The 25,202-nt window shown below is 53.4% G+C and overlaps 1 protein-coding gene across 2 annotated transcripts; it reads left to right on the forward strand.

The window, feature by feature from the left end:
- Window positions 1-490: 490 nt before the first annotated feature.
- Window positions 491-17,363, forward strand: ENTPD6 (ectonucleoside triphosphate diphosphohydrolase 6). 2 transcript variants are annotated; one of them, XM_068986844.1, is made up of 15 exons: window positions 491-615; window positions 1,943-2,033; window positions 4,637-4,960; window positions 6,527-6,603; window positions 7,529-7,672; window positions 8,529-8,604; window positions 9,285-9,320; window positions 9,997-10,085; window positions 10,875-10,954; window positions 11,534-11,598; window positions 12,933-13,034; window positions 15,022-15,162; window positions 15,964-16,020; window positions 16,926-17,038; window positions 17,132-17,363. In XM_068986844.1, exons 3-15 carry the CDS (start codon window positions 4,669-4,671, stop codon window positions 17,228-17,230), a joined length of 1,371 nt encoding a protein of 456 aa, XP_068842945.1. In that variant the 5' UTR covers window positions 491-615; window positions 1,943-2,033; window positions 4,637-4,668; the 3' UTR covers window positions 17,231-17,363. The 2 variants fall into 2 exon arrangements, with proteins under 2 accessions (XP_068842945.1, XP_068842944.1); XM_068986843.1 differs by having other exon boundaries at window positions 16,926-17,363.
- The last annotated feature ends 7,839 nt before the right edge of the window (window positions 17,364-25,202 follow it).

Consider the following 25,202-nt stretch of genomic DNA (forward strand, 5'->3'; position numbering starts at 1 on the left):
ACCTTGAGGAAACAGGGCTGCGTGAACGACTGCCCTGCCCAGGAGCAAGGAACCCGGGCCGCTTCCAGGAATAGACAAGAACATGGGGGTCGTAATGGCATTTTCTACTGTGAATTACCTTAAGGGAAAAGAGGGACTTTAGATATCGTGGGGGGGAACCCGAGAAAAATCAAAACTTCCACAGCTGGTCAGGGTTGTGAGACTGCAGGGCTGACTCCGGCCAAGCACGACGCAGGCCTGTTCCGCCGTGCTGCGAAGGACAGCCAGGAGCTGGAGCCACACAACAGAGACCCCGCCACCTAGGACTACAATAACCGGACCACGGCGCCTGCGCACTAAGCCACCCCGCCACCCCACCCCCCACTCCCGCGCCTCCACTCTGCGCCTGCGCACTGGGCCGCCCCGCCCCCGCCGCTACGCTGCGCCTGCGCACTGGGCTGACGCGGGGCACACGTGGGCGGGGCCGAGGCACCCGGGTCCACTGCCCGCGGACCCGGGGGGTGGAGGCCACGCTGACACCGGTGGGGCAGGACCGCGGGGAAGCGGCCTCGGAGGCCTGCGAACTCCCCGAGGACCGGCACTCCCCTCTGCGGGTGGGGCGCAGGGCGCTGAAGGGTAAGCGGCGGGTTCCGCCGGCCCCGGGGTGCGGATGCCTGTGCGCGCCCCCCTCCACCGGGCACTGTGCCCTTCGCCCCGGGGGACGGGGCCGATCGGGGGCCGATCGGGGGCCTCCGGGGCGTAGACCCGGCGCCCGGCAACTCCCTTCTCCGGGCGACAGCGCCTGGAGGTGGCCTCAGGGTCACTGGCACCCCGGGCTCCGCTGATGTCTGGGGGATGCAGTCTGTGTTCTGGCACGGGGGTGGACAAGACCGTCCGCGTGTCCACCCTGGGGAGCCCGGAGCCTGCCGCCTCATTCATTAAGCCGGCGTCGCCGACCCGCTCCCAGGCCGGGCGCAGAAGACCGGACAGGGGCCTGATCAGCAGGGGAGGAAAGCCTGTTGACACCTACCAGGAGGATTCGTGTTTGGTTATGCGCTTTAATTTTTGGATAGGTTTTCAGTATCTGCGGCAGTCATTTGCGCGCACGGTCCTTTGGGGGACTTTACCCTTGAAGAAACTGGCCTACAGATCTAAACTGGATAGAGCTCGTATTTCGCGAGCCGACCTGCCTGTCCCCAGCTCCTAGAAAGCTTGCCCGGGGGATGGGGTGGGACATCACTGCCGCTGCTCCACACCGAAACTCTCCTCTCTGACCCAGGACACGGGGATGCAGCCCCACCCTACTCCCGTAGCCAACTGGGAGGCCGGTTAGCTCAGCCAAACTCTGTTTGCCTTTGTGCAGTTAGATCCTGCCGCACCACCAGCGAGTCCTCATTCCCCACCGCCTTGCCTTAACAGCTGTTGTTCTAGACTCTCTTTTAAAGAGTAAAACTGAATGAAAGTTATTTTCTTTGGTGATCCTCTGAGGTGTTGGTAGTGTCACCGAAATGTGACCCGCCCCTCCTGCGGCTGTCTTAGCTCTGAACAAACCCCTTACCCCAAGGAATGAAACTGGCTTTAGGCTCGGGCCTCAGGGACATGGCTATTCCTGGCTCAGCCCCCCTCAGAGTTATTTTCTGTTTGACCTCTGTTTATACCACCCTGAACTTGGTGTGTAACTTGAATGATTGTGCTCAGTCATGTCTGACCCTTTGCGACCCCATGGTCTGCAGCCCACCAGGATCCTCTGTCCATGGGGTTTTTCCAGGCAAGAACACTGACGTAGGTTGCCATTTCCTCCTCCAGAGGATCTTCCCCACCCAGAGATCATCGAACCCCATCTCCTGCATTGACAGGTGGATTCTTTACCACTGAGCCACCTGGGAGGCCCCCTGTAACTAATGATTGTGTGTATGTAATTTCAAGTGTTTTCTGGTTGTCTGAAGTAGTCTTATATTCACAGGGACAGGAAAGTGATGAATGAAGCACGTTTGATTTGGATTCAGAAGCCTGAAACTCCTCGGCTTTGCCGTGTGCCAACCGTGTGATCCCAGGCAAGTCCGTTTACAGACTTTTCTGGGCATTGGTCCTGTTGTATGAAAGTCAGTCATCATGTGGTATATAGGTGCCTGCAGTGTGGGCTCTGGTGACAGGATATATTCCTAGTGTGTTTAAAGTGGTGTTTTTTAAATGGGTAGACAAATTAAGAGCAGCCTTTGCCTCAAAATGTAATATTCTACCTGTTAATCTGATTATGTGTATTATGGCTCTCAGGCTAACATAGGACATGATGAAATTTGCTCATAAACAATAAAGCAGTAAAATCAGCTCATAAACAATAAAACAGCTCAGTAAATTAATTATCCCTAGGACATGCTCTCTGCATACAGAGAAAAATAATAATTTCTGGACCTAGCCTGACCGTGTAGGGAAAAGAAAGCTCCCCTGCCCAACCTGAAGGAGGAACTGATGATGGAAGCATCACATCTACTTAAGAAAGACCAGGAAGTTCTCCGCCTTCCCACTTTTCCTTTGATTAGAAAACTGTAGCCCAGTAAGTTCTCAGGGCTTTGCATTTCTCACCCACCCGCTTATAAGCTTCACAAATTGCATTCTAATAAGTCCCTTCTTATCTTTAAAATAAAAAAAAAACTGATTATGTAAAAGGATTCTATAAAACACTTTCAGAGTTGTAAGATGTTAGTTTTGCTTTTGTGTCCTTGCTAACCATCCTTGGAAATAGCTGCTGTAGAGCTTTCTCTATAAGTACTTTTTTCAGAGATCACTTAGCCATAGGAAACTTTGGGTTACTGTAACCTAAAAATAGGAAGCCTCTAAAAGGGTCTGTTCCTGAGGGGAGCTGGCTGCCCGGGGATGGCTGCTCAAGCACCAACCGCAAACCTGGCATCTCTCACAAGGCTCAGTTCTATGTCCAGCTGAAGTCCTGCCATCATTTCAAACTCCACATGTGGAAAACCTGGTCACTGCCATCTCCTGCCCAAACATTCCCATCTCAGATGGCCATCACCTGGGTTCTGAAGCATCCTCCATGCCTCCCAGCGAATTGCTGCATCATCAGCTAACCTTCACCCGCAGGTGCTGGCTGAGCAGCTGCTGGTTTCTGGCCTTGTGTGGTCGGGAAATCAGGATGAGTGAGCTGGTCCCTGCTTGCAGAGAGGCCTGTTCTCACCAGAGGGCAGGGATGCACAAAAGAACCGCAGCTTGCTGGAGAGTAGGAGGGGAGAGCACCGAGGAGCCCAGAACCCAGCTGCAGAAGCTCAGGGAGGGGGTGTGCTGTCTCCCCTCCATCCCCAGGCCTCCGGGCAGCCCCCCCCCACCAACAGGGGCACAGGAACCCCTAAGGTTTGGGCCATGCTCCAGGGGCCACAGGCATCCAGGTGTGGCTGAAGGACTAGATCCCCTACTGTTCTGTCTGTCCTCCCCCAGACAGCCTGGGGGTGTCGTGAGTCCACCCAAGACTTCCCCCTGCTGTCCAGGCCTGGCCTCCCGCCCCTCCCTGGCAAGTGCAGTCATGCTGTTCTCCAGCCCTCCTCCCCCACTGTCTTTTGTGTCCTGAGCACTGAGCCCCATCACTTACAGGTGCGACCAGCTCCCCGACCAGGGGCTTGCCCACGGCCACGTATCCTGCTTCCCACCCAGCCAACACTGCTGTCTTCCCTCCCCTGGAGTGTCCACTCCACCTCCCACAACTGGCAGTGAAGGTGGACAGATGGTGGACTCCCTGAGGACAGGGGGAGCCCAGACAACCAGGCACCTCCCTTCTCATCCTCTGAGCCTCTGGTTCCCGCCTGGTGCCTCCATTGAGCAAAGGCCTCCATTTTGAGGTGCGCTGAACCAAAAATAGTAGGGCCAAATCAGTTTATTTTGTGAAGGGCTTTGAAAGCACATGGCGTGATTTCCTTCTCGGCAGGAGCATGCGTGTGAATGAAAGGAGGTATCTGCTATGAAACGCCCAGAACGAGCTGTTTCTCTGATCTTGTATGGCTCTGCAGTCCCCAGGGGACCAGAGTTTAAGTCCCAGAGTTTAAGAGTGAAAGTAAATTATCAACGTGGGAGGAAAAGTGAGACTGGGGAGAATGAACTGGATATATGTCTGTTCCCTATATGAAAGGTCCAGGGACACCGTGTACACTTGGCATTTAAAACAGAACCAAGTCTAGAGCCGTCTGCCTGGACCAGCCCCTGGAGGGCACCATGGGGCTGGGGCCTGTGGCCCTGGTCAGCACCAGCAGGACCAACGGTCTTGGACAGGTTGTCTAGTCTCTACACATCTCAGTTCCTCTTCTGTTCCGTGGGGATTCCACCTTCTAGAATCATTCTGAGAAGCAAATGAAGCTTCTGATTCCACAGGAAAAATGCAGATCTGCGGGGCGGTTGGGGGGGATTAATATTTGATTATTATTTATTTGGCTGCATCAGGTCTTAGTTGCAGCATGTGGGATCTAGTCCCCTGACCAGGGATTGAACCTGGGCCCCCCACATTGGGAGCGCAGAGTCTTAGCCACTGGACCACGAGGGAAGTCCCTGTGGAAAGAATTGTGGTTGAACAGATTTTGTCCCTGAACACAGGAATTTCCCACTGGCCCTGGAACCTCACAGCCTAGCGTGTTTTTCCTGCTCCTCTCCCTCCCACCAGCTGCTCTAGTACCATCTTCCACACACGAGGAAATGAGAAAAATACCAAACAATGGGAACCTGAGGATGACGAAGGTGGCGTACCCGCTGGGGCTGTTCGTGTGCCTGTTCATCTACGTCGCCTACATCAAGTGGCACTGGGCCTCCGCCACCCAGGCCTTTCTCGGCATCCCCGAGGCGGCCACGGGGGCCCGGAGGGGCCAGCAGGCCCACAGTCTGCCAGGGGCGGCCACCCACGGACCTGAGGTCTCCTATGGCATCATGTTTGACGCGGGCAGCACCGGCACCCGTGTGCACGTCTTCCAGTTCAGCCGGCAGCCTGGAGGTACTGAGCAGAAAGCCCCGACCACACCCCCTGCCCTCCATCTCACCGCAGAGCACGGCCCTCGGGGTGGACAGGACTTCCTGCCCGGGACTCCCCGGGGAGCTTGTCAACAGGGCTGGTTCTCAGGAGCCCCAATGTCCTCACTCGCACTGGTGTCTGATGACCAGCTAAGGGCAGCTGAGATCTCAGAGGGTATGGGTGTCCTGTCCCCTCCCAGCATCTCCGGTGGGTTGGGTGGCTGGGACCATGACTTAAGGCCAGAAGTCACATGGGATGAGTTCAAGGCAGCTGGTAGCCCCAGGTTCAGGCAAGTGGGAGCCACGAATTCAGGAAAGTCAGGTACATGAGCAAAGACACGGAGCTGCCCACTGGGACCAGGCAGCTACAGGGTGCCCGATGGCCATGGCCCCAGTGAAATGGGAACTGTGGCCATCGCCTGTGGGCCTGCTTCCCAGCTCGGGGCTGGGGAGGGATGAGGGTGGAGCTGGGCGTCTTCACCCCTTGGCTTCTCCCATGGGGAGACCCCCAGTGTTGCCCAGTTCTCCCCCACCCCTGGGGGAGTCAGTCCCCACATCTGGGGGTCCCTCTTCTCTGCTTCTGTGCTGACCCTTCTGCGTGTTTAGCTGAGCTGGAGGCACTGGGCGCCTTCAGGAGGCCCCTCCAAGGCTCTTGTGACACATTTTTCCACTTTTCATCTGCTTTATTTTTAAACTTGTTAACAATAGTTAAATGTTTATATGCTGGACTTTGCCTACCTCCAGAATTGATTTGAAGCTAAGTTTAAGGCAACACGTGTCAACAGATAACCCTTTAGTAGCCATGTTCCAGTGTAGTTTCTTTGGAGAGATGTCCTTACAAGAAGTTTGTCCCTGACCTTTCCTCGTGTCTGTATTTTGACAACATTGCTCTGCTTCATCGTGCCTGGGAATACTCTCCCCTGATGTAAGCACGTGAGCCCAGGCCCCAAATAATTTAAGACATTGAATTTTTTAAAAAGAAGAATGAAATATTCTTTAGAACCTGTAATGTGTCCATGCTAGAATCAAGAAAATTATTTTATATTTCTAGTTTAAAATCATTTGCCCTGCTCCTCTGCTTGTTGAATCAGCAAGAATTAACTGTTAAACTTTAACCACTTTAAATGGATAGGCTTTTTATATGTAAATTATACGTCAGAAAAGTTGATTTGGGGGATTCTCTGGCTGTCCAGTGGTTAAGCATGCATTGGACTCCATGCTTCCAATGCAGGGGACAGGGGTTCAATCCCTGGCTGGGGAACTAAGATCCCTCATGCCTCATAGTGTGGCCTAAGTAAATAAATAAGGTTCATTTTTTTCTAAGAGGAAAAGCTCTAGCCAAAACATTAACAGTATAGTATTATAGTATAGTAAACATTATAGTATTCCGCATTTACCCAGACTAAAGAGGCAGAGTTTAGACAAGAAACAGCGAAGGTCTGTTTTCAGATGTCTGCCTTAAAAGTGTGGCTCATCATAGTTGTAGAGATTCCTGTACTTGTGTTTATATTCACACTTGTATTTTGTATAAAATATGATTTTCCCTTAGAAACTCCCACTTTGACCCATGAAACCTTCAAAGCACTGAAGCCAGGTCTTTCTGCTTATGCTGATGACGTTGAAAAGGTAACAGTTTTCTCTCATGTCTCTTTGCTCATCAAGTTTGTCTTCTGTAGCCTTATTAAAGTGACTCCCTTCCTCTCAGATGCAGTGTGGTCCTCCCAGGGCAGCATCTCTGCAGTGCTGACCTGGGATGCTCCACAGCCTAGGGGGTCTATGGAGGACACTGGTACCCATGGGAGGCCCCCCCATATATACACCACACCATATACATCGCACATGTGTACACAACCACATACATATCACACACACCGTATACGCACACAGTGACACCACACGTACATCACACCACATATACAGCCACACACACCATACATATACACACAACCACACAGCACCCCACAGGTGTATTTACACAGACATATACACACATACACACACACGTACACAACCACACACTACCCCACACGTGTATACACATACCACACATGTATACATACATGCACACAACAACACCATACAGACACCACATCATATATACAGCCACACACACCATACATATATACATATACACACAACCACACACCACCCCACACGTGCGCGCATGCGCGCACACACACACACACACACACACAGGCCCTGGCCCAGTGTGTGGCACTCAGCATACCGGTAGGTGCAGGTGAATCTTTGCTGTTGCTCTTCGTGGGTTTTAGGGCCATAAGGGACCCTAGAGTTCTCTCACGGTGTGCCGAGGCCTTGCAGCTCACCTGACGCTGCCCGAGGTGGCCGGGCTGCACATGTAGAACCCTGATCCACTCTGCTGCCACAGGTCCGCCCCATGCCCCCGCCAGCACCACTTGAGTCACTGTTTCTGCCAATTTGTAAAATCAGGAAAAATATACATTTACAGATGTATAAAACCTAAAGGGTGGGGAGCAACGGTGACCACGCTGCGGGTGGACCAACCCTGCTTTACCCACCATGTCCACAGAGCGCCCCGGGGATCCAGGAGCTACTGGACGTGGCCAAACAGGACATCCCCTTTGACTTCTGGAAGGCCACCCCTTTGGTCCTCAAGGCCACAGCTGGTCTGCGCCTGCTGCCAGGAGAGAAGGCTCAGAAGTTGCTGCGGAAGGTGAGTGCCTCCGCTTCCCCCAAGGGCTGGCTGATGATAGCTGAGACCGTGCAGCACCCATCCACGTCCGGGCAGGCCCCTGGAGAGGGTCTCATAGGAAGGAAGCGTGTCGACACGCCCGCAGTGTCACCTCAGGTGGGGGCTTGTGGATGCATGACGCTTTCTTCCTCAAGATGTTTAAAGCCATTCATGTTTTCTAGAATGAACCTGTTTTATAAAAGGACCAAATTTGTGTGAAAAATAATGTTTGAAGGGCTTCCTTCCATCCAAGGACTTGCTGTGTGTCTGAGGCAGTGGGACCTGAATTCTTGACCTTTTGGCTCAAGCTGGTCACACTCGCAGGAAGCAGAGGTCCCTCTCTTGGTCTGACGCTCAGCGGGACAGCTCAGGAGACTGTTAGCCTGTGCCCAGGCGCTACACCTCCTGAAGGTGGCCCTGGAGCCTGTCTTTGACAGGTGCTTGTAGGAGTCTTAACCATCAGGAGTCAGGGAAAGTGTTCACAGCAAAATGGTCCTGCTCCGAGCTGTTTCTGCACCTGCCAGCTGCTAAATGATGTTGTTGCAGGCCTGTCAAGTTCCCTTTATAGAAACTACCTTCATGTGCTCAAGTCAGATTGCGGGACACAAGCGCAGACATACTGAGGTTTCTGTATATCTATCATGGCTAAAACATGGAGAAGGAGCCAGCTGCTCCCGGCCTCCACCTCCCCTATGCCAGGCCATCCCCTGGGTATGTGCCCACCAGTCTGCATGGGGGCCCAGAGCTGCCCTTCCTGTCCTGTCCTAACGCAGGGCAGTGACTGGGGACTAGGAGTTTAGATTCTTAAGGTTAAAGACGCGACTCTCTTTGCATTTAGGTGAAAGAAGTGTTTGAGGCGTCGCCATTCCTCGTGGGGGACGACTGTGTTTCCATCATGAACGGGACTGACGAGGGTAATTACCGAAAGTGCCGCGAGGCCATCCCTCAAGGCAGGCTGCATGCAGCACTGCCGTCAGCATCTCGCTGGGGGAGCCTTCCTGGGCCAGAGGCACAGACACCGAAGTAACAGCCCTGCCCCACCCACCATCCACAGTCTGGCCATCTCAGAGCCTCCTTCTTGGGGCCAGTGTTAGATTCTCCTCGTGACTGGCTGCCAGCCTGGCACAGATCGCAGTCCTGAAAACAAATCCTCTCTTCTAAGAACATTTAGAGAGAATCCCCAGTTGCTGTGTGAGTACATTGCTGTTGCCTTGATTCCAAGAGCATCGCTTAATAAGGTTCCTTACCAGCCCCGACTCTAAATGTGACCTTAAGAGTTTGTGTGGGTGGAAGGAAAGAACATTTGGTTCTCGTCCCTCCCCTTCTGAAAAGAGGCAGTCGATAAAGAGTGAGAGCGCAGGATGGGACGCTTGGCCAAGCATTCCAGCTTGTAGTGTGGTGTCTTCTAGAGCAGGCTGCCAGAAGCCGCTGTTGGCTCTGAGTGATGCCCGTTGCCATAGCTGATCCAGAGGCTGAGAGTAGTGGGGAAGTGGTCTCCTTGTGTCCCTGAAATCCGAAAGTCTCCATGAGCCCCCGGTGCTGTAATTACAGCCTCTCAGGTGATTCAGATGCCCTTTGTGATCCTGTCCTGCAGGTGTTTCCGCGTGGATCACTGTGAACTTCTTAACAGGTGGGTTCCCTTCATCACAGAGCCCACTGTTCACAGACCCTGGTCTTGAGAGCAGGAGCCTCATTTTTGCTCTTGAAAATAACCCCCCAGGGTTTTGCAGTGTTACTGACCCCAGGACAGGGTGGGTCCCGAGTTTGTGGATGGAGGTACTGGGGGTGGTTGTGGCCTGCGGCAGCATGATCCTCATTCCTGAGAAAAGCCCTGAGTTACCCCAGTCAATGTTGAACGTGAGGCAAGCGCTAATCACCTTGTAATTGAAGTCCCGCTGGAGAAAGACCAGGGACCAGGAACATAGGTCCTTGGAAACAGGAGTCATTTTTCTCAGATGACTCTGCGGATGTGGGTTTTTGTCCCTCGGTTGTAATTATGGACAAGCCCAGCATGTCTGACACTGGACGAGAGGAAAGTTGCCTGAAGGCTCTGCCACCCGGGAGTGGAGAGCCGTGCCAGTGGGGAGGTCCAGAGCCCAGGTGAAAGCTCAGATGAAGGCCCCGCCAGGCAGCTGCTCTTCGTTCCCTCCCCCAAACGTGTGGAGATTTTTAAGTGGCTGCAGCCTCTGTTGTCTTCTTCTTCTTTCCATGGAAGGGCCTAGCTTCTGACCTCCCCCACCCTTTTTTTTATGCTGTTCTGTTTATTAACTGTCATTGCCATGTGGATTTTACTTCCGGTGCTGCAGGCAGCCTGAAGACCCCCGGGAGGGGCAGCGTGGGCATGCTGGACCTAGGCGGGGGGTCGACCCAGATCACCTTCCTCCCAAGACTAGAGGTAACCAGTCCCCACCCCCAAGGCCGCCTGGCCTGTAGGGGAGCCACAGTCCCCTGGAGGCCCGTGAGCTCAGCTTCCCTCCTGAGGGTCATCACACACAGTGAATTCTGCTTAGTTTGATTTTAACTCTGCCTAGAAAAAAAACCTAGGAATTTGCTCTTTGCTGGGGTGGTAAACTATTAGCAGATACTATCTGGAGCCCTTTGGGCAGAGAGCATGGGGGTGGGTTCCTCCCTGCCCCTCAAGGGTTTCCAGGGAGGGGCCATCAGTCTGACTTACAAGGGACAGGGTCACAGTCCTTTTCAGGATGGACACATTTCCAGTTAAGATCACATGGTGTTTTTAAAAATTACTTTCCTCATCCACCACTTTTTAATTTTTGTTTGTTTGTTTGTTTTAATGGAAGAGCCTAAAGTATACTCAGAACTGTTCTGGTTGGGCCATACTTCTCAGAATGGATAAATATTACTCAGAAAGAGGACTTCCCTAGCCATCCAGTGGTTAAGACTTCACGCTTCCACGGCAGGGGACGAGGGTTCCATCCCTGGTGAAGGAGCTGAGATCCCACGTGCCATGCAACACACCCCCGCCCACAACCCCCCCCCAACAAAGGAGAAATCCAAGTGCTTCATTGCTTGGTCTAAGCTGTTTCATGGCTTGTGATCTGATGAAAATCTAATTGAATACATCTGTGCCTATCCCTGTTCTTTCAAATGAATTGAGGGAGGTGGGGGATGGTTTTCTAGAAAGGCCAGCAGGAAAGGAGCGCTAATCCTGTGTTCTTCCCAGGGCACCCTTCAAACCTCGCCGCCCAGCTTCCTCACGTCCCTCCAGGTGTTTAACAGGACCTACAGGCTCTACTCCTACAGGTGCGTCCTCAGGATTGAGGGTGGACAGGGGCTCCGCTTACCATTGCAGGCCTCCCCTGGGGAGCGACCAGAGCGCTGTCCGCAGACTCAGTCCCCAGACCCTGCCGTGGACCCCCTGTGGCCTCCCCCTCCCCCTGTGGGCACCCCCCCTTCCCTTTTCCTCTTAAAATTGAGCTGCAGTATTTCTTCTTTGGTATGTATTCTGTTCTGCTTCGGAAAAGGCTTTTGGGGAAGTGGGGAAGAGCCTGTGGATTGTGCAGGGGTTTTCTGGGTCGTCTTCTTGCCACTGGCACCTTGAGTAGCTTCTTCCCACGAGGCCTGTCCGCACCATAAAGGTGGAGGCCTGCCTGTCACTCTCCGCAGTGTCCACAGCTCCTGGTTGAGCTCTGCCGAGGAAGGGTCTTGGCTTGTTGAGCCAAGGAGCTCCTGGGAGAAGCGGGAGGCCGCTGCCCCGCCCAGCCTTGGCCCCCCCGCCACCGCCACCTTGCACACGTCCAGTGGGCGTGTCCACTGGACGTGTGCAACGCGGCACCTGGGCCTCCAGGCGGCCTCTCCTCACCAGGGCAACTCTCTCCACAGCTACCTGGGACTTGGCTTGATGTCGGCGAGACTGGCGGTACTGGGAGGCGAGGAGGGGAAGCCTGGTGAGTGGGGTGCAGTGTTCAGAGCCCTTCTGGCCAGCAGGATTTGGGAGCCTCCAAGAGTGTACCCGTAGACCTTGTTGGGGGCCCCTGAGGACCTCCCCAGTTACTTTTTAAAGAAAGATGGCTAATGAAGTGATTTCTGAATCCCTAAGGGAGAGTGTCTTAGGAACCTAAGAAACAGACACCATCAGCATTGGCTTGTTTATAAGGATTTACCATGGGGCAGCTCCTGAGAACATGCCCTGCGTTCTCCTACATGGAGGGAACTTGGAATGGGCTTGACCTTCCTCCAGGTGTGGCGTTTGGGAACAAAGCCTGTGTCTGCTTCCAGGCCCTCTCCATGCCGTCCCATCCCGACGCACTTGGCTCAGACAAGCCAGACATTGCCAGCAGGCACTTGAGCTCCTGGGATATTTAGGGAACCGTGCACCCAAGGCAGGCCGGGGCCCTGCTCTGAGGCCACCTCAGCCTGTCCCCCCAGAGGCCTTGGTCAGAAGTGCACAAGCTCACACGTGTTCCCCTTGAATCCTCTTCCACACACATTCTGCTTCAGCTCCTTTATTTCAGATCCTGCTGTTTAAACTTCTAACAGTGTCCCCTTTGTTGCAAACCAAAACCGTGTCCGTGTCTCACAAACACCTGCAGCCTCGTTCTAGTCTAGAAAACATCCGTTAGTCAGCGGAGGATGGCAGGCACCCACTCGCCTATCTGCACCAGCCTCGGGGTCCTGTCCCTCCTGCAACACCCCCCTTCAGAGCAGCAGGGGAGCCATGTTTCTCCCCAGAGTGTGCTGTCGTCACTCAGCAGACCACACACCAGACTGAGCAGATGCAGACAACAGTCTTTTCTATCTCCTGCCTTCACAGGCAGTGGCACCCCTGCTGGGGTCCCTGGGGTCCTGTGGGGGCCATTCCTCTGGTGCGGGAGGGCCCAGACCAGAATCAGCCAAGGACGGGGCGCGCTCAGCGGGAGGCCAGCAGGTGTGTCCCCAGGGGCTGGGGCCCTGGAGGCCAGCCACCACCCTTCCTCTGCCGGTCGTGGGCCCATCGGCATAGGCTCCTGGTGAGCAGGCACCCACAGCGGGTCCTGGCCCCACCCCCCACTCCATCACCTGGAACCTCAAAGCCCCTCCTTGGTGGTGAGCTGGGAGTGGTTCTGCTGGGGTTTCTGCCCCACTGCCACTGACCTGGGGCGCTCCCAGAGGTCCAGCCTCACAGCAGGAAGGAAGCATGTTCCCTTGACCCTGTGAGGCCCTCAGTGCTGTGGGCTGCCCTCCGTGGGACTCGTCTTGGCTCCACCACGGCCAGTGCTCTTCACCTCCTCTCTTCTTTCAGCTGAGGATGGACAAGAGCTGGTCAGCCCCTGTCTGTCTGCTGGTTTCAGAGGAGAGTGGACACATGCTGAAGTGACGTACAGGATTGCAGGACAGGAGGCAGGTATGGCATGGAGACGGGCGGCTTGGGAGGGTCGACGGCAGGCCCTTACCCCCCAGCACCTGAGAGAAGCGGGGGGCCTGTCCAGCCTCCTTCAGACTGGTCGATACTTGCCTGTGAGATAAGACTCAGCTCTGGAGCTCCTGCCTCCCGCAGGCTCCCTGGACGGGCCTCCCTGTCTGCCCCCAGATGCTCCTCCAAAGGCCAGGTTTCACAGCAGGCCTCCAGTGTGGAAGGGCCTGGACATCCGCCAGCATCTAGCTGACAGCCAGGCCCTGCTGTGAACCATGCCACCCCAGCCCGTGCTCCAGCAAGGACGGGAGAGGGCAAGGAGCCCCTGACCTGTCTCACCCACAGCGCCCCATTGCTCTGTGCTCTGAGTTTCTTCTGAAAAGGTTACTGAGATACCGTGTCCAACCTGGACATGCCACTGATGGGACTGTTTGCACAGACAGCACTTCTGACCTCAAATGTGGGGTATTCCCCTCACCATCCAGCTTTCTGCCTCCAGTGGGTATCCTGTGATTCAGCTCAGTTCTGACACTGACTTACAGAGTCAGGGCAGAGACCCTGAGTCCCACTCCTCAGAGACCCCTTGCAAGTACTTGGCCTCCGTTCCTCTGACCGACCTGTTACAAATCAGGGGTTCCCACAACCCCATCCTCAAATCCAGTAATTTGCTGGCAGGGATCACAGAACTCTGGGAAACACATTCCTGTTGCTGGTTCCTTCTAAAGGACACAGCTGGGAAACAATGGGAGAGAGGCACAAGGCAGGCGTGTGGGGAGGGTGCCTGGAGCCCCCTGCCTAAGGATACTGCCCCCCATACACACACGTCTCCAACCCAGAAGTTCTCTGAGCCCCTTCGTGAAGGCATTTTACGAGGCTTCTTGCTGAGGGACTGATCAACTCAGTGGCCGGTGGTGACTGACTCAGTCCCCAGCCCTCTGCCCATGCCCTCCAGGGGGCGCTGAACGTCCCAATCCTCTAACCACCAGCCCCCATCCTGAAGCCCTCGAGGGTCCCACTGGGAGTCACCTCATTAGCACAAAATTAGGGCTTATTGAGAACAACAGGACACCCCTCTCACCCTCACCACTCAGGGCCTTAACAAGTCTTTACAAGCTCTGTGTCAGGGACCAAGGACGGAGAGCAAATTCCTATTTTTTCTTATCCGGCAATAAACAGGAGGGGACTGGGAGAGGGGGTCGTGGTTTAAGGACAAGCAGGGAAGGCCTCATAGCACGAAGAGAGGAGACGAGCTGGGCAATGAGCTGGGCAATGAGCTCCAAGCTGTGGGGGCAGCTCACCAAAGGCCCTGAGCTGGCTGCTGCATTTAAGGAGCAAGGAGGAGGCGGTGTGAGGGTCAGAGCAGGGAGAAGGCAGGGAAATGAGATCCAGAGGGCGAGGGGGAGGCTTCGGGGGCCACGGGGAAGCCGGACGGAGCTGCCGTCAGCCGTGGAGCAGGGCTGGGACGAGATCCCTGGACGGAGCTGCCGTCACCCGTGGAGCAGGGCTGGGACGAGATCGGAAACGGGCCTGGGCACGCGCTGTGGGCCATCCGCACCCACTAAGCCAGTCTATGTTGGTCGCACTTCTGAGCAAGTGCCACGACCAGTCCCACGCGCTTGGCAAGCTGCCTCTGAGGCCCAGCCCCTCCTCTGTGACAGGAGGGGCTGCAGGCCCCACCCCGGTGGCTGGTGAGATGGGCGAGATGCTGCACACTCGAGCTGAGCCCGGGGCAGGCAGGGTGAGCGTGGGGTGGACCCACAGGGCTGTGTCAGGGCAGCGCCAGGAGCCCAGCATGAGGCTGCTGGCCTTCCGGCTCAGGGCCACCCTCCGGCCAACTTTGTGCTCACAGTTCTCCCCTTGACCTGGCCGCAGTGCGTGGCCTCTGAAAGGTTGCTGGTGAGCACCCCCAGGTCGTGGCCACCTTGGGCCATGTGGTCAGAGCCCCCTGACTGCTGAATCTGCTTTCCCTTCGCCCCAGCGGGGAGCCTCTACCAGCTGTGTGCCCGCCGAGTGTCCGAGATCCTCCGAAACAAAGTGCACAGGACAGAGGAAGTGAAGGACGTGGAATTCTATGCCTTTTCCTACTATTACGACCTTGCCACAAACGTGGGCCTCATAGGTAAGGGTGGGGCCGGGTTTGCTATGTGGGGGCCTGGGGTGTGGGACCTTGGGCAGAGGGCCCGCCAGTCACATCAGGGTGGTGGGAGGGCAGGGACCTGTCGTGAGTAGAGAGTACTAGGCCCCTCTTTTATAAATAATTCAGTTCTCTGAGCCGCTTAATGCAGGAAGGCTTCCTGGCTGTTGGTTCATTCTCTCACTTGTTGTGATTCTCAAACCCTCAGCTGCTGGCACCCACTCCTCAGACCACCCTCAGGAGCTTACGTGTGTTACCCTGACCCATTCCCGACCCACGAGTGCCATCAGGGCAGAAGACAGCATTGGGAGTCTGGGACCGGTACTCGTCAGACCCACTAAACAGTCTCAAGAGGGTCATGAGGTCACTTCACTGGGTCAGGACTGGAAACGTCTTTTGATGAGATAGATGAAGGGTGTCAGAATGTTGTCCATGGTGAGGATGAAACATTAGTGTGCATAGAAAATTGCCCTGGAAAGACAGAGGCCGTCAGGTTGTCTATGCTGTTGGGTCTTACGTGGACGACGGCCAGCAGGACGAGGCTGGGATGGGGGAAGGTGACCCCTCACCTGGGCCCAGGTCCCTCTCTCTGGGGCATCCTAGCAGCTGCCCTGCCTGCAGGCTCTCCTCAGCTGGAGCCAGGGCACCTCGTCCTTATTCTTCAATGCCCAGACGTGCAGCCATCCACCTCTGGACCTCTCCCCCAGTGTGCATGGGCCCCGGGGCCTCAGTGCCGTCTCTGCTCCGCAGCCCTGGTGCCAACGGGGCACTTGGTCTCATCCACAGATGCAGAGAAGGGAGGCAGCCTTGTCGTTGAGGACTTTGAGATAGCGGCCAAGTATGGTGAGTACCCTGGAGGCAGGACACCATCCCTGGCTCAAGGGAGGCCCTGGTCCCGGAATTTCTCTTCGGCTCCTGGCTGTTGCCCAGACAAGCCTTCAGGGTTGTGAGCATGTGAGGGGCCACCGAGCTAGCTGGACCCCAGCCCGCCACACCTTGTGTAACCTGAGCAGTGGGGGCGAGGGTTTTAGTTTTGGGGTGTGAGGCATGGACTCCCCTGATTTCACTTTTTCTGACTCTGTTTGGCTAGGGTAACCTCAAGCCCCCAAAGTGTCCCAGCAGATTCACAGTTGCCAGGGACCCCTGCACAGCAGAGCCCAGAGAGGAAGACCAAGATCTGATCCCTGGGGTGTGGCTGGGGGCTAGTTGGCCACCCTTCCCTCCTCAATCCCCACCGGCAGATGTGCAGGCCGCTTGTAGCAGTTCTGCCCTGAGTCCCTTTCCCAGTTGTATGTCCAAGGAGTTAAACTCTGTATTTCTCCATCGAAAGACCTCCTTCCCCTCTCCCTGCCCTCAGAAAGCCTTCTTTTCCATCGTTCTCCTCACTTCTGGGTTTGTCTCCTGGACACCAGTGGGAGAAGGCTCTGACCAGAGGCTGTGGGTGGTTTGTCTGTCCTCCTTGTGAAGAGGGGTGGGTTGCTCTCTCTCACCAGCTTTGAAGGCATTTCCAGTCCTCAGGAGGCTGGGGTCCACACCCAGGAGAGGTGGCTGGGGTCATCAGGTGGAGACAAAGCCGGGGTGGGTGGTGGACCCTGGGTTGACCTCAAGTCCCTGCTGGTGCTGGGCTCTGACCAGCAGGGAGCCCCTGGCAGCAGCAAGCAGCACAGGGCCTGGGGGGTGGTGCCCTGCATGGGTGGAGCTGGGCAGCCTGGGCCCATGCCCCCACCCAGGAGCCATGTGCCCCACAGTGTGCCGGACGGCGGAGACCCGGCCGCCACCCAGCCCCTTCCTGTGCCTGGACCTCACCTACGTCAGCTCGCTGCTCCAGGAGCTTGGCTTCCCAGGGGACAAAGTGCTGAAGGTAGGGACCCTGGGGGTGCTCCCTCACTGCCCCTCAAGAGCACGTGTGTGCCTTCCCCATACGTGTGCTCCTCTCCCTACTTGTCTCTTCAAGCTGACCCGGAAGATCGACAACGTGGAGACCAGCTGGGCTCTGGGCGCCACTTTTCATTACATCGACTCCCTGAGCAGACACAAGAGCCCCACCTCGTAGCCACTGAGTTGCCGGCCGTCCCCGCAGAAGCACAGGCTCTGCGAGAGCAGGCCCCTTTAGGCCCCTCGACTTGTGGGATGGGGGCCACGGCACCAGCCGGGACCCTCCTCCCCACGGCCGCACACACCAGCCCCTGGGTGCGCTGGAACGCAGCCCAGGCTTTGGCTCCAGGTGGACGGTGTCCAGACAGGGCAGGGGGCGCAGGCTGAGGCCAGGGCGGCCCCGCTGCCATCCACACTGTCCCGTCTCAGGCCTGAGGTGGGTGCGACATGCATCCCGTGACAGGCGTCTTGTTTTGTGCTGCTCTCCAGCAGGCGTCCCCCCAAGCCAGTGGGCCTGGTGTCCCCGGGGGTGTGGACTGGGACGTCATCCAGAAGCCGCGTCCTCAGGGGGCTCAGGCTCAGCTGCCAGGTTGGCACTGAGCATAGGATGGGGGCTGGAGGGGATGCCTCTCCATGGCCCACCTGCCCGGGCTCCTCGAGGGGCCTGAATGTGAGTGTGCACTGCTGTGAAGAGTGTGTGTGTGTCTGTGTGGTGCCAAGCACTCACACAGAATCTGTGTCCTGAGCGGTGTGTGTGTGTGTGTGTGTCTGAATGTGAGTGTGCGCTGCTGTGAAGAGTGTGTGTGTGTCTATGTGTGACGTCTGTGTGGTGCCAAGCACTTGCGCAGAATCTGTGTCCTGAGCGGTGTGTGTGTGTGTGTGTCTGAATGTGAGTGTGCGCTGCTGTGAAGAGTGTGTGTGTGTCTATGTGTGACGTCTGTGTGGTGCCAAGCACTTGCACAGAATCTGTGTCCTGAGCCATGCGTGTGTGTGTGTGTGTGTGTGTGTGTGTGACGTCTGTGTGGTGCCAAGCACTTGCACAGAATCTGTGTCCTGAGCCATGCGTGTGTGTGTGTGTGTGTGTGTGTGTGTGTGTGTGAGAGTGACGTCTGTGTGGTGCCGAGTGCTCGCACAGAAGCTGTGTGCTGAGCCCAATGGATGTATCGCTGCCTGAGCCGTTGGCCGCCAAGCAGCGTCCACCCGGCCACAGCCCCGGATCCACCCTCTGGCGGCTGAGCCCTCACAGGGTGCTGGCCGAGCCAGGCACAGGGCTCTGTCGGCCCCAGGCCCACAGCTGCTCCTGTGGTGAATGTACAGTTCTTGAAATAAGCTGAACCTCATGTGTTCCACTTGAAATAAAGGGTTTTCCAGGGTTTCTGCTCCTCTGATTCCTCTTGGTGAGCATCAGCACTGTCACTCCACCCCCAGTGCCCACATTGGGCACCTGATGTTCCCGTTCACTGAAGCTGAAACAAAAACCTGCCCCCATGGGTGATGCATGATGGCAGGATTAAAGTCCTGGCAGTGCCTCTTGGGGAGACAGCAGCAGCAGGACACACAGAGGCCCCACTGGGCACTCCTGGTGTCCCCTCTCCGGGGTGGGCCTGTGGAGGTCAAGGCTTTTCTGGGGTCCAGCAGATCAGAGCTCCCTCTGGACTGTGACATCTGTGGGCTCATCACTTCCAGGGCCAAGTGGTCTGGAGCAGGCACTGACCTCCAGCTACAGTGTGCCTTGTGAGGATCTGGTTTTAATCAAGGACCAGCAGAAGAGGGTCACAGCCCGGACAAAGACAGACCAACCCTCTTAGGGCTGCAGGGGTCCAGAGTGGTGTCACTGCTGCATAAGCCCACATGTCAGGCCTTCAGGGACAGAGCCCCGACCTCTGAGTGGAGACGATCAGGAGAGAGACAGGTGTGAAACCTGAGAAGACCTGAGCCTGCAGGCCAGACACAGGGAGTCTGCACCCTCCCCTGGGGGCCTGACTAGGTGAGGGGGGTCACCACATCCCCAACTCCAGAGGGCTGAGGGCAGGCCATCAGGACACAGATGCTGAGAACTGGAGCCAACTGCCCTCTACCCAGGGGTTCCCCGAAGTGTCAACCTTGAGATGGGGGACAGAGGTCTGCATATGGACATGGCAGGAAAAGACAGCGGGGAGATGCTTTCCCCAGACAAAAAGCCACCTCAGGACTGAAGCCTGAGGATCCGCTTGACAAGGAAATGAAAACCTGCTCCTGCCATCCTACACCCCCACCTTGGCGGGGCTCCCAGCCCCTTCCACGATAACTAGCAGCTTAGCTACTTCACGGACTCCGGAGGCCAGGGATCAAAAATGCACAAAGGCCAAAGTGAAGATTGATTTGGTCCATTTATAGGTCGGTGATCTCACGTCTGAAAAAGTAAACAACTGGCCGTCTCCCAAGAGAGTCCCAAATAAGTCATGGAACGTTTTTGAGCTGAGCAGACTATGCAAGTCATTCACTGTCTTTGTGATAATAAAGCAGGCTCTTGCTTTTTCAAAAATAGCCACACAGTGCACATCCCAGCACGTCGTGGGTGATGCACACAGGTAAGAGGCTCCCACCCACGTGTCCTGCCCCGCGGGTCCCACGCCCACTTTCCCGCACTCACTCAGAGTAGACACCCTGTCTGCATGACAAGACCCCATGGCATCCAGCTTGCACTCCCACACACATGTGTGAACCAGCCTGACACTGCAGACCCAACGGCAGCAACATGGCGAATGTGCTTCATTTTAGGGTGCTTCTCAGAAGCGTATTTTAATGAATTTAAAATCTAAGTTAAATTGCTGCTTAAATTGAATGGTGGTGGAAAGGCTTGGATTGACAGAAATTAGGAAAAAAATGAAATTAAGCTGAATCTTTCTCCCTAACATGAAATGTACCCTCTGAATACTCAGAATCATTCCACTTACTTCCCCTTCATCCTCACGGGGTTAAACATCAGGAAAATAGGAAATATGCCATGAGGTCTGTGGTCTTAGGTGGTTCACTGAGGGGTTGACCTCTGGGATTGGGTTCTGAGAGGCTGTTGTGTGGGGTTGGGAATCTATCTTCCCTACCCTCTTAAAGAGCCGGGACGAATCTTAAAGAAATGGAGTGGTTGAAAGGGCAGCCTGGCCAATCCAGAGAACCGCTCGAGTGACAAGCACCCATGAAGGTCAGGGCCCTGTTGGGAGCCAAGTCCTTTAAGAAGCTACACTCTCCAGAAGACAGTTCTGAGAACCCCCAGAAGAGCTCTGGGAAGGACTTCACTCAAAATGCTCCCAAGGGCTTGCCTACTGCTCTTTCCCTGCCTCGCACAGGAATGGGTTCCCCAGACAAGACAGTCTTGAGCTGTTCTTTCCCTAATTGAGGTCCAGTTGACGTGTAACTGGATTAGCTTCCCTCTACGACATGATGTACATGTTGTGGGATGATCACAGTAAGTCTAGTTAACATACATAACATACATAAGTCTAGTTAACATGACAGTCACCATACACGGTTACAGAATACTTTGCTTGTGATACCTACCCTCTTCAGTTCAGTTCAGTTCAGTCACTCAGTCATGTCCGACTCTTTGTGATCCCATGAACTGCAGCACGTCAGGCCTCCCTGTCCATCACCAACTTCCGGAGTTCACCCAAACTCACGTGCATGGAGTCGGTGATGCCATCCAACCATCTCATCCTCGGTCGTCCCCTTCTCCTCCTGCCCCCAGTCCCTCCCAGCATCAGGGTCTTTTCCAATGGGTCAGCTCTTCACATGAGGTGGCCAGAGTACTGGAGTTTCAGCCTCAGCATCAGTCCTTCCAATGAACACCCAGGACTGGTCTCCTTTAGGATGTACTGGTTGGATCTCCTTGCAGTCCAAGGGACTCTCAAAAGTCTTCTCCAACACCACAGTTGAAAAGCATCAATTCTTCAGCACTCAGCTTTCTTCTCAGCAGCTTTCAAATGAGCAATGCAGTGTTGTTAACTCTGGTCACCCTTCTGTATGCTACATCCCCAGGACTTTTATAACTGGAAATCTACCTTCTGATCCATTTCATGCCCCCCACCACTCCCAACCTCTGGAAACCAGCAGTCTGATGTCTATTTTGATAACTTCTGTTTTTTAGATTCCACATGTGTGGACACCTCAGTTGGTAAAGAATCTGCCTGTAATGCAGGAGACCCCAGTTCGATTCCTGGGTCAGGAAGATCCCCTGGAGAAGGGATAGGCTACCCACCCAGTATTCTTGGGCTTCCTTTGGGGCTCAGCTGGTAAAGAATTGGCCTGCAATGCGGGAGATCTGGATTCCATCCCTACGTTGGGAAGATCCCCTGGAAGAGGGAAAGGCTACCCACTCCAGTATTCTGGCCTGAAGAATTCCAGGGACTGTATAGTCCATGGGGTCGCAAAGAGTCAGACACAGCTGAGTGACCTTCATTTTGTGTGATCATACAGTACTTGTCTTTCTCTGTCTGACTTATTTCACTTAGCATAATGTCCTTTAGGTTCATCCATGTTGAAAATGGCAAGATTTAATTCTTTCTTATGGCTGAGTCATATTCCATTACATACATAAACCACATCTTTATCCATTCATCTGTAGATGGACATCTAGGTTGCTTTCATATCTTGACTATTGTAAATAATGCTGCTATGAATGTCAGGGTGCATGTATCTTTTCTAATTAATGATTTCATTTCCTTTGGATATAGTCCCCAAGTGGAATTTCTGCATCATATGGTAGTTCTATTTTCCTTAAAAGGACACTCCATATTATTTTCCATAGTGAATGCACCAATTTATATTCCCACGAGCAGGGCCCAAAAGTTCCCCTTCTCCACATCCTCAGCAGTACTTAACTCTTGGCTTTTGATGATAGCCTTTCTGACAAGTGTGAGATGATATCTCATTGTAGTTTTGATTTGCATTTTCCTGATGGTGAGTGATATTGAGCATCTTTTTCTGTGTCTGTTGGCTGTCTGTATCTCTTCTTTGGCAAAATGTCTATTCAGGTCCCTGCCCATTTTTAATCAGATTGGTTTTTTGCTATTGAGCTGTATGAATTCTTTATATAATTTGTATATTAGCCCCTTATCAGATATATGATTTATAAATACTTCCTTCCCTTCAGTAGGCTGCCATTGTGTTTTGTGGATGGTTTGCTTTGCTCTGCAGGGTAAGAACATTTTAAATTGTGACTATTATGCCAAATTTCCCTACAACTCCACTGGCAGGTGCCAGGTAAAAATGATAACTGATGATTTTACTAGGCACCAATCTAATTCATCTTGAATGTGTATGTCTAGGAGTATTTCCTTTTATGTGAAACATCTGTTCATGTCCTTTGACAATTTGTCTGTCAGATTATGGTCATTTTCTTGCTGATTTTTAGGAAACTTTTATATATTAAGGAAATTAGCTATTGTGACAGAATATGTTGCAAATTTCCCCCATTTTATCAATATTACTACATTTTTACTTTACTTTTTCAATATACAATTTTGCTATTTTAATGTAGTCAGATGAATCCAATTTCTCTCTCTCTCTTTTTGTGGTCATACTGCATGGCTTGTGGGGTCTTAGTTCTTTGACCAGGGATTAAACCCAGGCCCTGGCAGTGAAAGCATCAAGTCTTAACCACTGGACCGCCAGGGAATTCCCTAAATTTGTCTAATTTATAACAGTTTTTGTACAATTTACCTTGCTTGTTGAATTCTGGGTTTTGTGTCATCATTAGAAAGAGTTCCCCACTGAGAGAGTTTTAAAAGTTAACAAAACAGTTTTTTTAAAGATACAGTTTTCATTTTTATATTACTTTCAGTATCCCTGCACATGCCTTTGAATACTCTCAAAAGAGATAGGAATACCAGACCACCTGACTTGCCTCTTGAGAAACCTATATGCAGGTCAGGAAGCAACAGTTAGAACTGGACATGGAACAACAGACTGGTTCCAAATAGGAAAAGGAGTACGTCAAGGCTATATATTGTCACCCTGCTTATTTAACTTCTGTGCAGAGTACATCATGAGAAATGCTGGTCTGGAAGAAGCACAAGCTGTAATCAAGATTGCCGGGAGAAATATCAATAACCTTAGATATGCAGATGACACCACCCTTATGGCAGAAGTGAAGAGGAACTAAAAAGCCTTTTGATGAAAGTGAAAGAAGAGAGTGAAAAAGTTGGCTTAAAGCTCAACATTCAGAAAACGAAGATCATGGCATCCGGTCCCATCACTTCATGGTAAATAGATGGGGAAATAGTGGAAGCAATGTCAGACTTTATTTTTTGGGGCTCCAAAATCACTGCAGATGGTGACTGCAGCCATGAAATTAAAAGACGGTTACTCTTTCAGAAGAAAAGTTATGACCAACCTAGAGAGCATATTTAAAAGCAGAGACATTACTTTGCCAACAAAGGTCTGTCTAGTCAAGGCTGTGGTTTTTCCAGTGGTCATGTATGGATGTGAGAGTTGGACTGTGAAGAAGGCTGAGTGCCGAAGAATTGATGCTTTTGAACTGTGGTGTTGGAGAAGACTCTTGAGAGTCCCTTGGACTACAAGGAGATCCAACCAGTCCATTCTGAAGGAGATCAGCCCTGGGATTTCTTTGGAGGGAATGATGCTGAAGCTGAAACTCCAGTACTTTGGCCACCTCATGTGAAGAGTTGATTCATTGGAAAAGACTGTGATGCTGGGAGGGATTGGAGGCAGGAGGAGAAGGGGACGACTGAGGATGAGACGGGTGGATGGCATCACGGACTCGATGGATGTGAGTCTGAATGAACTCCGGGAGTTGGTGATGGACAGGGAGGCTTGGCGTGCTGCGATTCATGGGGTTGCAAACAGTTGGACACGACTGAGCAACTGAACTGAACTGAACTGAAGGAAAAATCATTGTTTCGGGGTGGATTTGATTTTTAGAGCAATTTCATAATCTTTGGAAAGCAAATGGATAGTACCATTTTGGGGATAAAATCAAGGGTGGCAATAAAGTCATGAGGTGATTCCCTAAAGGAATTTTCAGAAAGTGTTCAGAATCATCACAGGTCAGTAATATAAACACTGCATCTCCCAAGGTAAGCACTGTGAGAAGCCACACTTGGGTGTGCAGTTTCTGGTAAAGCTGTTTTTAAGTGCCTTGTTTGGACACCATGAACTGTGAAGAGGGTTCATCCTCAGAGAGGAAACTCTGTTTTCTACCACTCCACTCGCCCCTCGATCTGCTGTCAGCGCCTCACGCTGAAACCAGATGGGTGGGCTTTTTCCCACCAAGCAGTCCTCTGAGCCCAGCTGGGTGTCCTGCAATTCAACTCCATCTGACACTATCCACCAGGAGACGGAGACATCACAAGACCCCGCAGGTAAGGGCTCAAGTCCTACACTTGAGAGGCCCTTCTTAAGTCTAGGTACTTGGGATCAGACCTGTGCTTCCTATCGACCAGCTCTAAGTCAGAGGTCCCCGCAACACCTCTCTCAGATTCTGTAATTTGGTAGAGAGGCTCACAGAATTCAGGAGAACAGTTTACTCCTTATTGCCAGTTCATCACACAGGATACAAACCAACAGGCAGATGGAAGGGACAGGAGGGGAGGGCATGGGGGAGGGTGTGGAGCGTCCACACTCCCCGGGCACACCACCCTCCCTGGCATCAACCTGGGAGCTCTCCAAACCCTGTACGCTGTGGGTTTTTATGGAAGCCTCGTTATATAGGTTTGGTTGACTAAGTCACTGATTTCCAGCCCCCATCCCCACCCCAGAGGTTGGGCCTAAAAGAGGCAGACTCCCTGAGCACTCTAATCACTTGGTTGGTTGCCCCAGCAACCAGCCACCACCCTAGTGGTTACCTGGAGGCTTGCCAAAAATAACCTCATTAACCCAAGTTCAAGTATGATTGAAGAGGCAACAGGACTGAGGATAAGAGACCAAATACAACAAAAGATGCTCCCGCTGCTCTTATGCTTACAAACTCCCCAGAGTTTGGGGACCTATGAGCCAGGAACAGGACGAAGACCAAACATGTATTTTGTTCTGTAAATCATGACATCACAGTTCTGGAAAGAGGCTTTAGATGGGCGGGGGTCCAACAGCCCTGTCTTCAATACTGTAAGTGTTGGGGCTTCCCTGGTTGTTCAGTGGTTGGGACTCCATGCTTT

This window comes from Capricornis sumatraensis, chromosome 15, assembly GCF_032405125.1.
Source record: "Capricornis sumatraensis isolate serow.1 chromosome 15, serow.2, whole genome shotgun sequence".
Classification (NCBI taxonomy): Eukaryota; Metazoa; Chordata; class Mammalia; order Artiodactyla; family Bovidae; genus Capricornis; species Capricornis sumatraensis.